Source organism: Branchiostoma belcheri, unplaced genomic scaffold (assembly GCF_001625305.1).
Source record: "Branchiostoma belcheri isolate BF01 breed outbred unplaced genomic scaffold, Haploidv18h27 scaffold14, whole genome shotgun sequence".
Taxonomy (NCBI): domain Eukaryota; kingdom Metazoa; phylum Chordata; class Leptocardii; order Amphioxiformes; family Branchiostomatidae; genus Branchiostoma; species Branchiostoma belcheri.
The window spans coordinates 596,432-618,914 of NW_017802824.1; the positions used below are offsets into that span (position 1 = coordinate 596,432).

Here is a 22,483-nt window from a genome sequence, read left to right on the forward strand (position 1 = left end):
ATATAAATAGAGAAATATCACTCCGTAATCCATGACCAGGTGAAAATCGCGATGCGGGAAAACCGATTCGAAACCACCTCTCGAAGTGGTTTGGGATCGAGGCGCTTTCAATGTGATTTGGAGCGTTCAGATGGGGCCACTTGAAACCGGCTTTGGGGGAAACCACATGTAAAGCGCCTTCACTGACTTCATATGAACAGGGCCTAAGTCTTTCCGAGGCACCAAAATGTTGCCAGCTGTAGGTATGTACTGCAAATAGGACATACTGTGTACTTTTACCAATGCTCTTGGCTTGGCTTCGCTGACGAAGATCCAGGGGCCTTTTCCACTTCTGGTACAGGCTTGCTGATAACTCGTGTACCAACTAATATATGTTGAATATCCCGTATGCTTAAAAATATCAAGCTCAAGACTCCGCACACTGTCGAGATATGCAAAGAATATTCACCTTGTTATTGATTGTTGTTTTATTGCCATCGGGTATCAAACGGCCATTTCGGATATCGTAATATATAACTGTACAGTACGTGTGTATGGTGTTTTTCCCTTGGTCGGGACACCTACATACATTTTCTTGCCTTCATTTTTTGCTGTATATTCCAATGTCATCTTCGGAGATGCATTAGCAAAGTGTGTCACGTTCAAATGCTGATGGAGAAGGAGAATGATGTCACTGATATGAACGTAAATGTCAAGAAAGACCGCCGTCACATCCATCTACTGCCACTGCTGGCAGATAGCGCACTCTCTTCGGCCATTCCGACGCAAAGCAATTTCTCCACATCCGCGTGAGATTCACATGGGGGCAAATGCTCGTGCCAAATAGAGAACAAAAACGCTCGCCTCTTGCAGTGAGGATTTTACTTGCACCACGAGGAAGAAAGATGTGCGAGTTCCAAAGGATGTCTAGCGAAGCTTATGAACATCAGGGGTATCGTAGGAAACTTTGAGCCCGGCTTGCGCTACGGGTTATCAGTTGGAGACAAATGAGAGAATGATGCGGGTTCTTGTCTATGTATCTTGTGCTGGCCTTTTCATCCCGGCCCTGCCATGAAGGGAGCTACCTGTTGGCATTTCCAACTCTTCACGGAAGATGGCCAGGAGATTGGAAATAAGCTGGCGATGAAAGGACACTAAACGGATGTCACGGGAAGCTGCAACTTCAGTGCACCGGTCAGAAAAAGCGAATTGATTGCTCACTCTAAGGATTCAGGACGCAGCCTTATGGCCACTTTTATCATCGATCGGAATGCTAAGGCTGTACTGAATAACAGGTTGCAACGTGTTGTGTGATCCTGAATATTCCATCCTTCTTAAAAAAGATGTTGAATACAGTTTCTTTTATATATAGGCGGAATACCTATAATACAGGCAAGCGTTGGAGTTCATGTCATTGTTTCAGATCATCTATGGTGAAAACATATGTTGCAATGGTTTTCTAGATTGTGAATATCTTGATTCCGTGAGCGGCACTATATTCCAGCCTACACCGAGAGCACAGATCACATGCTCCGTTTCACCCTTCAATTAGATAGAGGGGAATAATAACGTGAAAACCAAGTGGGGTGCGTTCATTCAGCTGTGTAATGGCGCCCACCGACAAACAAGGATTCCGCTTTTAGTATCATTCATTATCTCAAGGCGCCAGTTGATCATACGAGATACCAGAGAATAACGCAACCGCGGGTGCTGAAAAAACAGACATGTGAAAGTGATGGAGGAATTAAACATTAAGTCCATGCTTGGACTCGAATGGCATCGTGTGGCGTAATGGTCAGATTGTTCGGTTCGGAACCAATAGGTCTTGGGTTCGATCCCCTGCTGATATTCCCTATGTCGCGCCCTTGGAGAAGGCACTTCACACGACTCCCCTTTCTGTACGTCGGAGTGACGCCCACTGTGTCTCTAGGCTAATCGTTGATACTGTGTCCAAACACTGGTGCCATGAGGACACAGACGGATTTGGTATCGCCAATATGTTAATATCTGCACGCTAGTTTACCACAAAGAACCGTACAATATTTTTTCGACCGGAATTAAAATGTTAACCTGTTAATCAAACTTCTTCGTACAGAGCACACATGTGTGAGTGACAGATGTTATCACGTGGCATTGCCATTAACGGGCGAGTTACGTTCGATACTCGTCAAGATAATTGAACACAACTCAAGCTCTTCATCAATATGCGAAAACACGTTTGCCAAGGATCACTCATCATTCAGCAGATGCCACTGGCTATTCTTGCACACCGATACCCGCCATGCAACGCGCCCATCCACTGGGTGGGTGTGCTAAAATGTACCTACAGGCAATAAACAATGATGCAATCTTCCGGTCCTCATCCAACCGGAGCAGTCTTTGCTCCATTGACTCTGCGGATATAAATATAGCGGTTAGCTCGCTGTGAACTCTGTAGTCTGGAGAATACCGCGTGGGTAAGCAACATCTGCTCCGTACCGGCATGAGTGGGGGATGCTAAGGCTTAAGCACCACCATGGATTGTGCAAGTGTTGCACCGCTGCCCTGGCTGGTTTTGACTCTACTGTCCACCGTCAGCGCTGCCTTATACCGCACACGACCGGAGTCCACCGAGGTATTGGTAAACCAGACTGTTACCCTGTACTGTGCTTTTAACGGCCTGGCGCCTTCAGATGTAGTCAACTGGTACTGGTACAACCCCGAAGCGGACGACAAACTGTACCACATTTCTGCCAGAGGCCGAGTTGCCTCCGAGTTCTCCCGACATTCTATCGTGGGGAGTTCACGGCGGGGTGAGTACAACCTGAGGATACGTGATGTCCAGCCTGGCGATGAGGGGAACTACCGGTGTAGCGTCTTCACAGTACGGGACGCCGGCGATGCCAGGCTCACTGTTGTCGGTTAGTCAAACAGTCTTTTTCTGGTCCTTTCTCAATTTATTGGTAAAGCACTATCTTAGCTAGATTTGAAGTTTCCAGTAGGCACATATAAAGATGCGCTACCAATACACTGTGCAGATCGTGGTTGTTGTATGGAAGCCCAAATGACTTCAATACCCAATATCGGTCTTTGAAGTCTGGAATTTATTTGCGGCAGCTGGTATGTTCATCAGCACAATTCAATCAATTTTTGCGATGTCGTATTTTACATTCAGTTCATAAGAAAGTGTCCACATATTGGATAGTGGCAGAAAATATGGGTACAAGGAATCGACCGCCTCTTCGCTTGGTAAGGAAGGAGAACCACGCGACTAATGGACTAGCAGGTCTGTCAGACGTGACGCTATCTCCTCCGGTTGCCGTTCCGGCTGTTAGCTGGGCGGCTGCTATGATGTCCTTTACCCACATCTAAGTCATTCCGTTACCTTTGGCATACAGACCTTACAACATTGCCCTTGCTCGGAGGTCAGATGCTCGGGTTTCGAGGATTAAGTGGAACCCTGAGCCTAATGCCATCGGTCAAAACGGCCAACGTACCTTACCCCTGATACAAGCCATTCTGGCATCACTAGGATGATTTTGATAATGGAAGAATTTTGATTTTGATAATGTAGTATGAGCCGTAAGAATTGATGTCTGTTTTAAGGTTAAGTGCAGTTTAGTAGGAATTATGTGTACGTGTATAGTTTTGAATGGGAGAATTTGCCACACTTATCGACAGAATTGTATTATCAATTTTACTCCCTGCTGAATAATATTAAAATGATACTACGGTAACGCTTTACGACGTTGGAGGCCATTGCCATATTCACATCAGCACAGTACATTTATTAATGCCATAATTTATAGTCATATAAAGTCACATATTCAATTCATGACGGCAAACTGTTGTTTTTTTTTTTGTTTCAAAACAACAGCTTTAATACATTGGTCACTAGTTTCAGTTAAGATATTCACTGCCATTGTGCACGCCTCCAATGATAGAAATATCATGATGTCTAAAAGGAAAGAATGCATCCCTTGGTACCCTGTTTCCCTAGACTGCTAACGACAGAAGGTGGCAAGCTGCAGATTTAGACAGCATTAACATGGATGAACGATGTAGTCTCAGGCGACAAATAGACCTATAGATCTTAATCCTTACAGTATAATGTACAGGAGCTGGTCCAGACGCCATGAAGGTCAGTATCCGGAGCAGAAGAGGTCGAATATTCCAGAACTGTGATTAGGGCATTGCAATGATCTTTGGTATCTAGATATAATTTTAATTATTGAGTAGTGCAATCTAAATTCCAATACTTAAATTCACCGTGTGATTGAACAATGCATGAAGTAAACGTTGCTGACCACATAGTGAAAGCGTTCAGCAGCAGAAAGAGGTCATATATCAATATACAAACATATATACCTAGGACCTGTGTGTATGTGGTAGTCATTCTATCTTATCGACCAGTTCTACTTGGTAGGATTATCTTTTCATTCATGATGTATTTCCGACATTATGCTGTTTTGTTTGGACTTGTATGTGGTGTATCGACTGTAATATAACAAGCAAGTACATCTACAAGGCACGGACGCCCCAAATGTGCGCAGGGTGTACGATATTGTCACTTGGGATATTGTTTTTTTGGCAAACTTAGCTCGCCAGGTCTCCATGCCGCCAACGGATGAGTAATATCAGTGAGATAGAGAAGTCCAATATCGACAACCGCAGCCAATAGCCGCCTTGGGTCCTGCGCTTCCTCACGTCTTTGTCAGTACATCCGTATAGAAGCTTTATTCTAATCTCCAACAGATCTTTTGGTGGCTGCAACACGGCATCAAACTGGCAGGCAATATCCATGTTTTCTAATGTCTTTGTCAGTACATCCGTATACAAGCTTTATCATAACCTCCAAGCAGATATTTTTGTAGCTGCAAGCCAGTATCGCAAGCCAGTATCCAATTGGCAAGGCAGTATCCAATTGGAAAGACAGTATCCAATTGGCAAGACAGTATCCAATTGGCAAGACAGTATCCAATTGGCAAGACAGTATCAAACTGCCAAGGCAATATCCATGTTTCTCTTGTATTTGTCAGTACAACCGTATACAAGTTTTATATAATGAGCAGATCTTTTTGTAGCTGCGAGCCAGTATCCAATTAGCAAGACAGTATCAAACTGCCAAGGCAATATCCATGTTTTCTCTTGTCTTTGTCAGTACATCCGTATGCAAACTTTATATAATCTCCAAGCAGACCTTTTGGTGGCTGCACGACGGTATCCAATTTTCAAGGCAGCATCAAATTATTAGAGCAGTAACCATTTGCCACCTGTAACCTGTAAAAAAAGATATCAGTACAAAAAAGAAAGCCCAATAAAAACGCCTAAAACACGTCAAACAATAAGCCAAAGCCTAATCCTCTGCCTGAAGAGTAAGATTTACATACAATGCGGTTCCTAATCGCAGGTCGGCGGAAAAAATAAAACACGGGAGCTGGTATGCAAATGAAGCACACTTACCCTTCGATAGCATCGCGCGGTCTCGTCGTTCCATATCGCGGAGAGTTATGGCACTGTCAATGATAGTGATAAAGCAGTATTGTTAAAATTGCGCCGTAATCGATGCCTGGGGGACATGATCGTAAATTTCATCAGATCTTAACTTGATATTGTCCGTAAGATGAATTGTTTTACCAATTTTCATCTACACGAGGGGATGTGTTGATCAATCTTTATCTAATGCAGTTACGGACAAGGCCAAAATATTAACTCTCAAACTCTCAACACCATAGATACTCTCTACGTATTATAATTGCATGGAATCGCGGTGTTTTGTAAAACAAATGCCATTCAAGCTTTATGAGGCATGTTCCTCACGAACGCTCTTTAAATTTCTGATGAGCATCTAAGAAAGGACTTCCTGACATTTATTGATGTCTGGATTTATATTTCCAGTAGTGTTATTATCTAGAACGCGCTCACGGACGGTAAATTTTTTATACCCTCAATGTTCTCTCCACAGAGAGGGTCCCAGAGACGCTTAATCCTTATGGGGAAGGAATAATGGTAAAGGAAGATGACCATGCTTAGAAGATAGCCGAATGCAAATTCAAAGGTCACCATGAGATGCATCCTTTGTATTGTGAATATATCATTTTGGATCTCTTGGTACATTTGCTGACACATTTCAATGACTAATGCATTAGAGATACAAACTCTCTCGTTACAACCCGCATCTACGATCCTCTCTTCCATTACCAATGCCATTATACGCACTCCTCGGAAGACATGTCCTTTGTTGTCTGCCTTTTCCTCAGTTTTTAAGCGGAAATACATTATTTATGAACATTTCCAAGTCGCAAAAAATATTTTCTTGTTATAACTACATTTGAAACTTGAAGTAACTCTTTATTTGAATGCATCAAGATAAACTTTTTAGATACTTTGTATCTAGATGATAGAGTAATCCGTCCTTGGTTTCGGCATACAATGAGGCACACAATGAGCATTGACGGATGAGATTCAAATTCAGCAGTCCATTAAGGTCTGGCGTGGAGCAAATAGAACTGCAAATAACACCCATCTCAGGCCTGAACATCGTAAAGCCATGATATTGACCTCTTCAATAGAAAAATGCAGGATCTCTCATTTCTCAACTAAGAATCTTGCATCTTGATCAGAAGCATAACTCCTGACGTCAAGGTTCTTGTTCCAATACAAATACCTTATCCTTGCAAAATACTGGGTTGCCTAAGGCCGTTATCTACCTTGAGTCATGTGAGTACGGGGTCGATAGGACACCCGTAGTCGCTGCCTACTGAGCTTAGGAACTTCATCATGGGGTTTAAGAGATGCTCCCGGACGAGGCCTACTCTGCGGTGATGTATTACATCCCCAATTGTAACTTCATTATTCTGCATGGCTTCCTGCCTACAGGGCACGCTTCCAAATGAAGGTCTCCCGGGACGTGCACATCGACTTCTTATGAGAAGGATCGCAGGCCTCCACTCAAATCAATAGTCAATAGTTCATACTATTTTCCCCACATTATATAAGCACACAGAAGCATTCAAAGAACATGTATAATAAAACAAAGTTTATTGCAAATACATGCACCAGAGCTGATATAAAGTACGAACGACATGAATGAAAAACAAAATACAATAAGAGACTAAGTCCAACGTTGTACTACATTTTGCAACGTACGGTGTACTATTTGTTGGGTTTGACTTATTTTGAGGCATTGGAAGGCGAATGAATTCACCCCCCCCCCTTCTTCTATGATATGTGTTGTTTAGTACTAAATTGTTTTCTAATGGTAAGGGATAGTTGGAAAGTGGGGTTGTACTTAACAACCACAAGGTGTACTAATTCTTCAGTCCGTTATGCCCGTCAGATCTGTGTAACTGTACGAGTCAGTCATTTAAAGATATTCTTCGTGGAAATCAGTATGCACGGCTATGAAACAACCTAATGGGATACTTTTACTTAAAGGAAGTAACCTGCAGACGTAACTTAATCAGACAGCGTGTCGAATTCCCAAGGTTACCATTTGAGCGCCCTAAAGCGAACTAGAAATTTAATCATCTTCACTCAGAAACTTCGCGGAGACTCATTTGTAATAAATGCTTGCAAATTGGTCCGCGATAGAATATTCAGCACACATACACCCACCCACACTCACTCCCTTCCGCACTTACATAACGTATTTTTGGCAACTCGCGTACTTTCGTGTTTACTTAAAGCCCCTGTCGCACGTAGCCGAATATGGTCTCCCAAATACTACCGTGGTTATGGTTAGATCGTGAGAAAGGTCGTCTGTGGTTGGCTGGTGTATGGAAAGGTTGGCTGTTGTTCCGCTGCGCCAACCAATGTTTCAACATGTTTAAAACACTTTTGGAAAGGGGTAGGTCGGCTGATGGTTGGCTGTTGTTCTGGAGCAGGTCAGCAGTGTTAGGGGGTCAAATTTTACTAAAATTCAACTCAAATTCGATTCGATACGTATAGAGAGGCAGACGTTGCCTAAATCTGGTCAGATTGCTCCCTTGCTTCAGAAAACCTTGGTTGGTTGGTGGTTGGGGGAAGGTTCTGAATGTGTGACAGGGACCTTACGGCAATGGGTATCAAGAACAGGTTACACTTTACAATTTAGAACACTTGTTGCTATCTCCAGTAGTTTCGGATAACTAACCTAGAAACAGGTTAAATGAAACTATGTTTCAAAGACACTAAATAATGGATTTTTTAAAAAGTTGAGAATTGCGTTCGAATGGTGGGTGTGCAATCTGTCTTCAAGATTGATCGGTTCTCTTCCTTATCAGTCTTCATACAGTTTCCTGACTTGCTTTGCTACTTTCCATTTGCAGTGGGATGTTCTATTTCTTCCCAGATCACTAACTGATGGATATGATAATCTCTATCTAACAGGTGGTTCGTATTCGTAAGACACAGGACGTCGAACTCAAATACTAATATTCTTTATATTGAATGAAAGACCTTTATTGTACATTTGTGCTCTTAACAAGCTAAGTACAGGTCATGAATAGACAAGGAGAAAGATACAGCAATTGCACATAAACTATACATACTAATGCGATCTACTATTAACATGTTCAACTTCTTCTCGCTTCTTGACGCAGTTAAAATATGTACGAGCATATAGAACCAATAATACATGATTTGTCAAGTTTCATAAGAAATCTGAATTTTTCTACTTCATTTACATGTCCAAAGCTGGGGGAACTTATCCATTATATAAGAATAAAGGGAATCTCTTTCATTACTATATAACGTACAATCGCCTACAAAATGATAATATTGACTCGACAAAAGTGTATATGGTCTACTACAACTAAGATCGAACAAAGCTAAATACATGTATGAATCAAAAATCCTAATTACGAAATATAGAATCGGTTAATCTTGTTACACTTTGCAAAATGGGGTATTATCAGGCCCAATCAAAGCTTAATAAGATATCTTTTAACGAGGGCTCATCTTCAAACCACAATAACATGAGTTCAATAAAGGGTTCTGCTACGGATGGGTGAGCGTCGTAATTTTTAATAACTACAACATGTTACATGGCGAGGCATTTTCCTGGGCTGGTGGGGATAACATCGCCGTCTCCCTGGTGGTTTAGACACGGGAAGGTATTAATCCCACCAGTACTTATCGGTAATAATCATCTGCTGTGTACCCTGGGGTAGCTAAGATCCGGAACTATCAATAATGTTGTATACGGAAGGAGGAGAATGACGGAATACAAACTAATAACTTCCTGTTTAAAGTCGTCAACTAACAAGACAGCGCGGCTACAGAAGCTGGCACGAGAAGAAGGCTGGTTTGTTGAAGATAGACAGCTAAAGGAAGCAGGATTCAGAAAACATATGCAATGCTTTTATGAGTTCCATGACCTCATACCTTCGCCAAATGTTAAACTTTATGACTGGCTTTTTTGTTCATCGATTATACAAATAAGATACCTATTTGCATGAGTTATATCAGTTGATCATATTTTCCATCCAATTCCAGCCTTATCTTGTCAAAGATGACAATTCTAGCTCTGGTAGTCCATCGGTTGCGATGATGGCCATTCTAGCATTTCCTCATAAATTTTGCAAATGATTTTAATAAGTTACGTTTACTGAATTTCACCTTCACTTAACTTTCAAATATCTTAAGTATGATATTCGCAGCAGTTATAACTATGGAATGGAGCTTTTTCAAATTTCATGATGCCCTTGATAATCTAGGTTTTCATGAGCATTTGACTTCAATGACATTCACAGCTATCATTTGTAATGATGCCATAACTTTTGCAAAGCCCCTGACTTAGATACGTATGTCAGCAGCTGAGATTCCAGCTGTGTTATTGCATGTATTTAGAGCGGTATTAAATACCCCGCCATGTTGATCCTCACGGTTGAGTCTTTAGGCGCAGAAGTCATGAATATGCCTCACAGGCGGTCCTGCACCAGGGGCTGTTGATGGATCACCACGGCGCTACATAAAAACGAAAGGTAAGAAAGAACTGAAAGAACGACAATGTACGTGCACATTCGTAGGTACCCACTTTACTGTCAGGGGTTTTCCCTTTTTTGTAATTTACAAGTAAGGGCATGTTGATTTTATTATATGGATGGCATCCTCTGGGAACCCCAAAACTGATCCGAGCGTGCGAATAAAAGTTTGGCTAAAAAATTGTTTTCATTATGAAATCTACGTGGTTTTGAAGGTTGAACGAATGACACGAGTATGGTTTGGCAAATAATCTAGTCTTCAAATTCATTTCTTTACATTTTCGTCTTTTACGTTTGATTTTGGCATTCTACGACATTGGTGACGTTTCCAATGTTTTTTTTGTATTTATTTCACCAGTAGTAACACTCAGGTACCTGTTTTTCAGGCAATGCTGAGTATACAAATGACGAAAAACGAACTATACAATAATAATAAGAAGAACTTACGATGGGCTACCAGAGAGAGAGAGAGATGATTCAGAACGACATGATAAAAATTAACTTACACAAATCTTGCAAACAATGTTCCCCACTTTCTTCGGCAAAAAAATATACATTTAAATAAAGGTCTGAAAAGGTAGTACATGTATTTGGATTCCCTGCAATTTTAGATAAAATTTTGGAAAGATGTTTTTCCTTGTACTAGGGGTACAAGATGGTAAAAAATATTAGCTACTGTTGAGTTGGTTTGTTGCAATATGTTAGTTGTGTTGGATTTTTGTCACGCTAAAATCGTAATAAATGCCTTTGAATACTAGATCAGACTTATAAATTACCCCCCCCCCCGTGCTTTTGCCTCTGTTACACGTGTATGCCATACCTCCACTGTACAAGCGAGTAAGATGTTCAGATAAAGACGGATCAATAATTTCTCGGGAGGAAGGGCACACTTGGGCGACATGGCTCACCGAGATTCATTTTCTACATATTTTGGTACCCATCGGCTGTTCCCGAGGGACTGCAACATTTGCCTCTTTGCTCATAAATCAAACATAATGAGACAAAATCCTTCGGTTGGCCCTGTAGACAGTGTCTCTGCTCGGCCAATTAGCCCTGGTTCTGCAACATGGCGCAGTTGACTGTGTTCACGTAAAAGTTAGTGAGAGGGAGCCAGCGTCTACCAGCCTTCGGGAGGCTGATGGAAAGAGTAGAATCTGGCCAAATAGAGAGATACATATATGTAACATGACAAACTTCGGTTGCGAAAAACTGTACTCTCTAGCTGAAAAACTTAATATTTGGTCAATTTCTACTTTTTAAACCGCCTCCCGAAGTCTGATAGAGGCTAGAAGAGGTCGAAGGCCACTGTGTCTTGCCCTTGGGACTACGGAATAGGCATACAGGAACACGAAGGCTCTTTCCAATGACTCAATGAGGCAAGTTGCCAGAATCGAAAGAAACGGGGGGATCGTTCCAAACTTTAGAGGATAATGAATTTGGTGTGAGTTGACAAATTGCTTCAGCCAAATCAATCTCTATCTATTTGACTTCTGATGCGAACCCTCGGTCAATACATGAAAAAATAAAGTAGCAATAAAATCATCTCCTATCTCATATGCATGGAGAATAAATAGACTAATTTGTCTTCAACAATTTTGCCTTCTTGAAACGACCGAAATAATAGAATCCCAATAATGTATAAATACGTAGGAAGACAAAAAGACCTTTTTATGGTTGGCCGTTACGATGTTCATTTCTTCAAATTAACAAGATGTATTCGCGTGATATCATTCTAGACTAGACTGTCTGCATCCTATACTGCTGATCCTCGTACCTTCTGGTCGTATCGACTCCCATTGATGCAAGATAAAAGTCACCTTGCTTCTCATTTGCTAAAACACTGGGTTACAATGTTGACAAAACAGCATGTAAAAAAGCCAGACTAACTGACGACTAATACAGGCAATATGATTGATGCACAATTGTATCTTCGAGAAATATTAGATATTTGCATTGCACGTCGTTCTAAAATACCCACTTGCCAAATGAATTGCTTTGGGGGGCCCTTTGCCATTTTACTCCGTTCCATGTAATAGACAGTGATTGATATGCCTGTCTGGGGTTATAATATTCGGCTGGTAGAAGATGATCAGGGATAATGGTAACAAATGCTTTCTATCCCGCTATTGCGTCCACAGATGGTCCCTGGTAATACATGTATGGCATTGGCTCAACTATCAAAGGTGCAGTACCTTAAAACCTTGCCAAAAATCATTGCGGTTTTCCAAGCAATTTCGCTGAGTACCCAGCATGTAAAAAGAACTGGTACATTTGTTAAAGGGTACGTCCACTTTTCTTGCATCACAAATACATCATTACCAGTCGGCTCAGGAAGTATGGCGAATGAAAGTAATGACAGTGATCCCTAGACCGGGCAGAAGGAACAATCAATTCTCTCCTGCAGCTATCCCCTGATAATGGGCTTGATGCTCAGGACTGGCATGATAAAGCATCCCGGGCATCATGTCCTGGACCTTTCTCATCTCACCATTGATAGATCTACATTGCTCCATCAAAAAAGGCATTTGGCACATTGTTCTGTAGGCTATGAAGCACTCTTTTATTATTGCTTCGCCATTGAACGCCTTTAGCAAGCGTGAGTTTAGTATGATGGTGTCGTTCCAACGTATATGTGGAGGGCGGTAAATTACAGGGGAAGATTGTTTTCCTCCAAGTATAGCGGGGAATATTGCATGGCTGTAAATTATCTGCAGCCTCCAGGCGTTCTCATAGCAAGGTGGCAGACGTTTGATGACATGCAAGAACGACTGCGGAGCGTTTAATGAACTGAATATTACAACTCAGTCTATTTAATTTTTCGTCACACCAGAATGTAATCTGAATCGGCTCTCTGTGTTTGCATTGTTTGGTGTTATCACTGTTTGAAGAGGGTTTGTTCAATCATCATCATCAACGCAGTTTGTTCAATAAAGGCAGTTTACATAGTGGAACACCGTGATCAGCTACTATATGTAGGCATAATGCCAAGGCTGTGAAAGTTTCTGCCATTATTTTATCTATATAAGTCTGGTCTGCAGTGACAATATTATCGCCTCAAGCGAATGTCTGTCTCGGATTTACTATTTCTTTCCTTTTTTGTATTGGTGAAGTTCAGAATGAATTACTTCTGCAGTCATTTTACCACCAGAGGGGTGCAGGAGAATATTGATTGCTTGATGCTTCTCCAGCGTCGGAAGGAAGCGTGTAATAAGGAGATATGTTTCTTATCAACACTTCATTTTTATTCCAAATGACGCGTGGCTTTTGGCGTAGTGTGGCAGTCAGGCAGTATATATGCACTACTTTGTACAACATATATCATGGCTGACAATTAAACATTACATGAGCAAAATAAAGTATAATAAAGATGCTAGATTTTTAACGACGCCAAAGTCGCTTGTGCTTCGATTATGTTCTGTATTTGATTATCAAGGATAGACATTGTGTTTATGAACTATGGACATGCATATGACAAGTACATATTTCATGTGAGATATGTAACGATTAACCATTCGGGTCTGTACAATCAGCCCTAAATTTAAGTCGGTTGTTAGCTGGTCATGGATTTTTTAGATGTCCAACTGATAGAATTTTCGTGTTTGTCTGTGCCGGGCAAAGGTCTCCATTACGAGTAGGCACAGAATTAAGGCCCATTTTGAGTAAGCATTTGTGAGATCATCCAAACCAACTGTAAACAACCCTTTCCTTGTCATATCTTGCTAATTGCTGCTGGCATTTTACAGCTGGGGGGTTTCTTTCTTGTTACTTCCTAAACAAAACTGACCTTTGGGATTGTTTTCGATGTTGGGTAGAGCTCAAGAAGTGATGCTATGTTGTTGTGTTTGATGGTGTTCAGGGGGTCAGAGGTCATTGTGGCCATCCTACGATGATTTTGTGTTCAAAAATAAGAATTTTGGGCTAAATGGACCATTTGGAGGGCAAGCTACACTGTCAATGTGAGTTTTCAATAGTCGGACACTCAAGTAGGTGATTTTTGACAGCTCATTTCTTAGATGTTTACCATATATATCAATGGGAGCTCGAAATGGTGGGCTGTACCCTACCAGCTGTGACGATTCTAATACTTTGTGGTATCCCGTAGGACATTGCAAATACCAGGGACTTACAGAACTTCAAACACAAAGTCAACGTATATCCCAGTGCTACTGAGTTAGCGTACCGTATAGCTAATGTTATTACCTCCATGAAAAATGGAGGTATTGTTTGGCTTGTCTGTGTGTGTGTGTGTGTGTGTGTGTGTGTGTGTGTGTGTGTGTGTGTGTCTGTGTGTCTGTCTGTCTATGTGTTTGTGTTTCCGCACATTTGTAGTCAGCATAACTTTAGAACGCCTGTATGGATTGTTATGATATTTGGTATGTTGGTAGGTAATAGAAAGGCAAAGGTCAAGGTCAAATATGGGCCTCCTGGTGGCTGACCTTGGTTCTGCAACAGAACTTCCGGTTTTCGTATCTTTTGTCCTTGACATGCTATGGTCTTGGATTTTGGGTAATAGATAGCTTTTTCTGTCAAGAACATGTGGTGTGGGTTTTGTCCCCCTAGCAGCTTGTTCTGGTTTTGTACTGCTGCTAAGCTGAGGTATCGGCTATACTATACTAAAAAATATGCACGGCTTTGCAAAGTCAGCTTTTGTTTAATCACTTTCGTTCTACGGTCATTAGATATGATCTAATTACTTTTAACCTTTCTTCACCACCAGGCCCTACTGTTTGTATTTTGACTGTAAAACATAATTTCTCAACTTGGTTTCAACATCATCATCGTGATCCTGCCTTTCTAGTCAGACCAATAATGGCCATTTAAGAAAAATGTAGGGATTGTTTTGCATGAGATTTCTGTCTAAAAATAGGACCTAGGAATTTAAAATGCTGTTTATTTCTTGTCCAGTTCCCCCACCAAAGCGCCCAACGATAACGGGACACAAGGGACCATACGTCGTTGGCGAGGAGCTTCAACTGGTGTGCCGCACCAACGGGGGGAAACCATTACCTTCACTGATGTGGTACAACGGCTCGGAACCCTTAGACCCTTTCGGAACCTTCTATCAGGATGCACCAATAGACGACATCGTGCAAACGGAACTGCGCATCCCCTCTCTGACGAAATGGGAGGACTCCATAAACATCAGTTGCGTAGCCGACCAGGGAGTCCAGGGCGTGGCATCACAGAAAGTATCATCAATTCAACTACACGTCTACTGTAAGTCATCGCGTTATCGTGGCTACATCTTTCATGTATATTAGACAATAGATTGATGATTCTTTGCCAGCTGCGATGATTAGTTTTGTTGTATTCAATCAGTGAAATATGAGCTGCCAAGTGATGTTATTGCGATTGCTTCAAGATCAAAAGCTGCAGATGTTGTTGCTCACTTTGTATTCACGTTTGGGGGGAACAACCCAGTCTGCTGCTGCAATACATTTTGCCAATCACTCGAGGTTTTTCTGACATCTGTCAGAGTTATTGAACCTTATCATAAAATCTACTCAGTGGCATCTAAGCCTCAACATATTGAATAGAATCGCTCCTCGTTTATCACTTGAAGCCACTTGCAGCAAGTCTTTTTGCACTACTGTTTATTCAAATATTTTCACGCTTTGAGCGTGTAGTTGGGCTGTTGAAAACAAAAAGCTGCAACTTTGCAATTGCTCCTCGTTTATCACTTGAAGCCACTTGCAGCAAGTCTTTTGGTACTACTTTTAATTCGAATATTTTCACGTTTTGAACGTATAGAAAACAAATAGCTGCAACCTTGCAAACATCTGCCACTACACAAAATTCATTCTTTAAGCACAACTTGAACAATGCGTAAAGGCTCTGTTTCTTGCCTTGCCTATGACATTACGCTGCTTTAAGGTGTGGTTAGAGATAGTGTTTTTGTGCAGTGTGTACATCTTATGATACATCATATGATGCAAAAACACTCAGTGTCTTTAAGATCCCCTTTTCTTTACTCAGCAGTTAATATGATTTCTTTGTTGTTAATTTTCTATGTTTGTTTATAGACATTGATATGCAAATTCATTTATATCATTTGTCATATTTTTTTCTGTACTTTATTAGTCTGCTCCGTTTTTTTATCATAACTACCCTTTGATTGTACTTTAGTACCCTTTATTATGTTATGTTACTAGTATGTTATGTTATGTATGACACAGGGAGCTTTGAAAAGCGCCCAAATGGCGACATGCTTACCTGTATAAATAAATAAAAATGAAAATGAAAATTATGAATATTTCAGAGCAGTACCCAGGCGTCGAGAAAAGCTTAATCCTCGCGACAGAATGTTACAAAGCATCACCAGAGACTTCCATTTGCACCCATTAGCGGGTAATGGATTCACTGAGGAAGAAATCAAGGGCCATTAAAGGAAATAAACATCACTATGAGGTTTAGCATAACAAGGCTCGTATCTCACGTTAATTTCCTTAATCGACGAAGGCGTACGTCGAGGCAACCCGAGACATTTCCTGAATTACCACGTTGTTTCGGCGCTACCACATCATCATTACCCGTATTGCAATTCAGTGACCCATTTTACCTCTGCTGGGTAAATAAGCCCTTTTAGTACCCGAATCCATCTGGCTCTATAGAATGATGCATTGTGCCCGAAGGCAACTGCTATAACAAGAAGACAAGATGAGCACCCAAAACGTTTCCAGCATACCGCTTTTGGTACATAATGGAGTTAATGTAGTCCCTCTTACACCTACTCAATCATCCAGAAGCATGAAGGATATCGCTAATGTGCAGGCGCGTGGCGTCCTGAGTTATAGACGTTTAACTTAATAATGAAAATTGGGATAATGTGAATCCTAACGATAATAGGTTTAGTCGATGTGTTTGAGTATAAACGTAAAAATGCACCATTTTTACAGGAGATTGGGGTAATACCAAGGGCAAAGCAATTATTTGCTTATTGATATTAATATGGATGATGATGATGATGTATTGTTAGTATATAAAGTATTGCTATTGTATGATGTAGTACTATTTCTTGATGATGATGATGTATTGTTATTGTAAAATAATTATATATTCCGTACGTCTTGTGTGTTGTCATGGATTGTATTATGCTGTATGTATCAGTGGTAGCCGCTACCAGCCTTGCTGCAGCCTAGCTACCACTTGCCATGCACTGTTGCTTTCCCTATAAATGAAATGAAATTAGAAGGAACACATATGATACCGGCAAACGTTCCATTTTTATTATTAATTAATGAATTTTCAATGAATTTGTTATTTCCTTTTAATTTTCAGATTCACCGACCGTTACCGTACCGATAAACTCTATACAGGCATTGGAAGGGACGTACGCTAACTTAACCTGCCTCGTGGAGGGCAACCCTTCACCGATTATCAGTTGGACAAGAGACGGAGACAGTCTTCCGCAAAATGCAGAAACAAGGTAGTGTGCCTCTGTAGCTGGTTGATATCTGCATAGTATTGGAGGGTGTTGTTTTGCTTCTCAATGTTCTTGCTAAAATATATCATTACAATTTCAGGACATTATTCTACTCACCAAATTAAATATATGGTAAGGCCACAGCAAGTAACTTTTATGCATGACATCAGCGCGCGCATTAATTTTCGCCTGGTTTTGGAGAAAAAAACAAGAAATTTTGTTGCCCTCTGACAGTGGTCAACATGCCGAAAATGGGCAAACATGTCTGTTGCCGTGCCGGAAGGTGGATGGCAGATAACTATAAAGAGAGGAGACAAGAAAAGGCTCTGATTCAATATTTTGTTTCTTACTTTGATGCAGTGATACGTAATGCTGGCTCTTACTGAATCAAAAGCATTTGTACAATGATTGAGCAAAAAATTTAAAATGTAGGAACCTTGTTTTTTCGGCCGGCCTTTTTTTTCGCCAGCTCGCATTAGATTTGGAGTCTGCGGAGGATGTCACCCATAAAATTTACTTGCTGTAGCCTAAGGCACGCGATCCCACAGTATATCGACAGGCGCAAAAATGAGGTGTCATTGCCTCTGTCATTGTGTGGTGAGAAGTCTCCTGTCGATTGAACAGACAATCACATGGTCCCATAGTGGCGTCGGGTGGCGTAGTGGTAGAGCGTTCGACTATGACGCGGGGAGACCCGGGTTCGATCCCGAGTTGTACCCGGGACATGTCTGAACATGCGCCCCGACGTTGTACCCTTGGGAAAGGAAGGCACTTTACACAACTTTCCTCACTCCACCCAGGTGTGAATGGGTACCTAACTTCGGTTGGGGAAAGTCGTATTGAGGTCACCTGGTGGTGCCGAATGGCTGCCGCACAGACCCTTGCGACAGTTCCACATAAGTGTGTGGAGCAAATATGTTATATGTATCATGTGTATTATTGTGATTATTGATTGATTCTTATGTGATTGTAAACCTATTGTAAACCCTGCATCAATTCAGCGCTATAAAAGGCTGCGATTGCACGGGTAATGTTTGGCCAATAAACCATTTAGACCAATAAACCCTACCCCCCCCCCGTGTTGTTGTAAGATCACTGCCCAAGTTGTGTGTATATTTGTCTGTGAAATAGACTGGAGACATTATTCTCTTTGGATCTTGCTAAGAATAGAACTTGCTGAAAATCTGCAAGCTGCCGGCTGTTTTTAAACGCCCAACGCATGAAATAAAATAATGATGCCAATGTACTAATAGACGTAATAAATGTCAATATAACACATATTGCCTTGATGCAAAATATTTTTTTAGTATTAATGCACTGGTGTTACCTTTGGTCCCTTTAATCTCTAACAGTATAGCCATTAGATTTTTTGCCAACAAGCTATCGGTGGGCAATCACCGGAATAATAGCATTTTACTCTCTAGGCTTCCCGTTGCTTTTGCATAGTTGGAAGGCAGACCTAGCCAACAATGTTAACAAAGGTGCAAGGTAAAAGCAATTTCTTGAACTCTGGCAATCAGACAAGCCTTAGCAATCTATGCGGCATGATAAATGAGCACTTTGTATTCAAAAGGCAGCATAAATTTCATCTCGCGGTTGACAAGGGAAAGGCAATAATGTTAATAGCATGTACGGTCACGCATTCATTCAAGCTCATAAGAACCGCGTGCTTTTGAGAAAACTCACCGACGCATTGCAGTGCTGTTAAGCCTGTGAGAGATTAATGTAAGTCTTCATTTACAATCTGAAAATTATACAAAGGCAGCAAACTTGTTGGTGAACTCATTCATCTGGCTTAGTTGCGGCTGTGTTCTCAGATGGATTGCTAAACCTACAGATGTAAATACTGTTGCAATGTTATTACCTTCCCCAAGAAGATTTTCCATAGCGTTTGTGTGTACGTGTGTACATTGTACGTGTATATTTATGTATGTGGTTTAGCAAGATAACTCAAGAAGCGTTAAATGGATTGTCATGAAAATCAGTGGGTGGGCAGGTGTTAATAAGACCTAGTGACGATTGGATTTTGGGCCCCCTAGCGTCTTGTAATGATACTGCAGTGGCACTGGTTTGATATCTCATGATCTGGACATCCTAGGGTCACACATTTTTGATGGCACGTAGTTATTTTGTTTGGGGAGAAGTGGCATTAGTTTTTTTTTGTTCCTGAATACTTTCCTCCTATTGCTTTGGGCTGAAAACGATTGCACTGACTCTCATTTTTCCCTTGGATTCGTTGCAGTAACTCGTCGTTGCTGATACCGAGAGTGTCCCGGTCAGACAGCGGTGCTTACCTGTGTGAAGCCGATAATGGGATCCAGCCAACAGTGACAGGAGAAATCAACATGGAAGTTATATGTACGTACCAGTTGTATCTGAATCAGTATCGGGGGTGTTGAAGGTTATATGCAGAGAGCAACTATACGCACATTGGTTCCACAACTATCAATCTTCCCTTATCTCTCAGACACAGACTTTCACCCAACTCTACAGAGGATACAATTCTACCCGAACTATTGCCGTAGGGTGGTAAAAATGTCACTTCCGCGTAATTGTCAATCTCGAGCAAATAAAAGGTTGGGCGTTTCATATATATTCAGTTCTCTTCAAAAGAAAGGGTCATCACATAGACATTGAAAAGATCATATCTACGATGTTCTGGGGACCAGTGGGACACACTACTGTATCTAGTCAATGGCATACTCTTTTCTTGAATATACTGATGTTTAAACTTATATTAAAGCTTGCGTAAAGGTTGCGTTATTTTAGTCGATTAACGGTTCCTTTACGTATGCTTTAATGTATGTTTAAGCGTCAGATCAGTCCCTGTTACATTGGCCTGCAGCTGGTACAGATGCTCAAATATCGTATTTTTCATGCAATGAGAGCGTATTATGCAGTATACCTTCAGGAAACATTGATGCACATCTCTGTAATTCTTTCAGTTCCTCCGAGGATCAAGTCAAGTTTCGATGGAGAGATAAGTGTCTTGTATGGACAGAATGTCTTCAGAGTGGACTGTCTAGCCGAGGGAAATCCCAAGCCCAACGTCACGTGGCGGCGGAAGGATACAAATCATCCGTACAAAAACCCATTGACTCTGTCGCCGTTGAACTATCAAACAGAAGGGATATATGTCTGCGTTGCGAAAAGTAAAAGATTTCCTGAAGTTACAAGAGAAGCATTCATCAATGTGATAGGTAAGCTCTCAGATTAAAGGCACAAACACAAGTAACAATAGCAGGCTTCATAATATCTTTATATATTTTTTGGAGTGGAAATAATAGCTAGCACACACATTTGTGAAACATCTACATGACACATTGTGTAATCTCCAACAAGATTCATTCGGAGGCATTGGACGATCAAATTGACCACCAATTGAGTTAAAATTTGCCTCCTTGGGTAGTTTATTGGATACTGCTCGGCGAATTTGATAAGTTTGCGAATTTTATACTGTATTGCAGTCATCAAAATTGCTTGAAGATTATAAAACACCCACAACATCAAATATACATCAACCTATCAACTTTTAGTTTACGTAAAAATGAAACCATTTTAGAGAATAAAGTTAGAAATAAAGTTCTTTGAGTGGATCATCTGAATGATTTTGCACAACATTTAGGTTTACTTATTTGTTTCATCTTGAAAAACACCCTTCAACATTAGTTGTTGCTTCCAAAAACCAGTAGAGACAGATGTTTGTTCAACCTCAACATTTGGGAAGCATTCACAGGGAAGCTTGTTCCATAGTGATGTAGTTAAAGGAAACAAGCTTTCAGCGTGTAGATTTCTCCTGAGAGATGGAGTATTTAGGAAGAAAGGGTGATTTGCCTCCGTAGTATGCCAAAATATGTCCTGGCCTAGAAAGTTCAAGGTGGGGGCACAAGTTCCGCGGAGCATTCGCCATGGAAAAAACGATAGAGAAGCGACATATTTGCTAAATTACGCTTTGTGAAATTGATTTATCTCACGAAAATGTCATGTCCTTCAGGCCGCCCTGAAGTTGTGACTGAAGCCTCCTCGGTGTCCGCTGCCGGCGGCGACACAGTGGAACTAACCTGCACGATAGCCTCCGACCCTGTACCCGAGGAAATTATCTGGACTCTAGCGGGAGACGACGGCAAAAAGACGGTATACCGAACCGGGAGGACCGAGGATGTATTCGTCAAGAAAACAGCAGTTGTTGGGGACAAGATACAAAGTGTTTTGATCATAAGTTCAGCAGAGTCTGCGCATACAGGAGACTTCGCCTGCATTGCCTCCAATATGTTCGGCCAGGATAGACAAGAGTTCAGGGTGTACGTCACAGAAGGTGGGGGCTATCTTCAGATATTATCCAGTACATCACCTTTAGATGCATGGAGATATATTGATAGTCAGTACATAGTGCAGTTTTGAGAAGAAAGAGCTATTGATTTTGAGTTTAAAGGAGCTCTACGCAATTTAAATGGTGCATTCTGGCCATGATGTTCAGAAAGCAAAAAGCATTTTGATACAGTATCTCCTTGGTTTATGAGGCAATCGTGATGTAACTGCCTTTTGCAAAGTAAGAAAGAACAGTTTTCCTCGGCGAGATGCGTACTTTGACTTTTGAAATGTGAGATCTTTTCAAAGCGAAGCCATCGCTAGAACATTACATAGATCAGCCTGTTTTGGCGCCCGTGAAATTGAGTTGCCATAATGGCACGCGTGGTCGCCTGTCATAAGACGAGCCCAAATCCACACGCTGATGAAAACGAATGTCACTTTAACAAAGTAGAAAATGGCGACGTCCTCTCCAACAAAGCAGAAAATAGCGATACGCCTTGCCATCTGGTCGGGTCAACCAATCGTGAAATGTCTGATGCTAAAGTAGTTAAAGACAACAAGGATGGCGACACTGAAGGTAATTTACATCAATGGATAAAAGAGTTGGCGGTTTGAGGCTAACAAATCATTGGAGGTTGGGAACTATCCATATCGATTTTGAACTAAAGTAGCCCCAGCGGGCAACTGTATCAGCAGAAGGTATCGACTGACTGGATGATGACCCATATGAACCCGTCCGCAAATACGCACCCGCCAAAGCCGCAAATGCATCATGCCAGGCAGATAACTCTCTGCATTCAATTGCCGTGCGTTAAAGATCTCCAGA

General features: G+C 41.3%; 1 protein-coding gene across 1 annotated transcript in view; it reads left to right on the forward strand.

Moving 5' to 3' along the window:
• The window catches only part of LOC109464654 (hemicentin-2-like), a 101,460-nt gene that overhangs the window by 71,464 nt on the left and 7,513 nt on the right, over positions 1 to 22,483 (forward strand). The window contains exons 6-10 of the mRNA XM_019761676.1: positions 14,843 to 15,140; positions 17,202 to 17,349; positions 19,589 to 19,704; positions 20,292 to 20,546; positions 21,341 to 21,661. Of these exons, the coding sequence (XP_019617235.1) occupies positions 14,843 to 15,140; positions 17,202 to 17,349; positions 19,589 to 19,704; positions 20,292 to 20,546; positions 21,341 to 21,661 (1,138 nt within the window). The remainder of the gene's footprint in view (positions 1 to 14,842; positions 15,141 to 17,201; positions 17,350 to 19,588; positions 19,705 to 20,291; positions 20,547 to 21,340; positions 21,662 to 22,483) is intronic.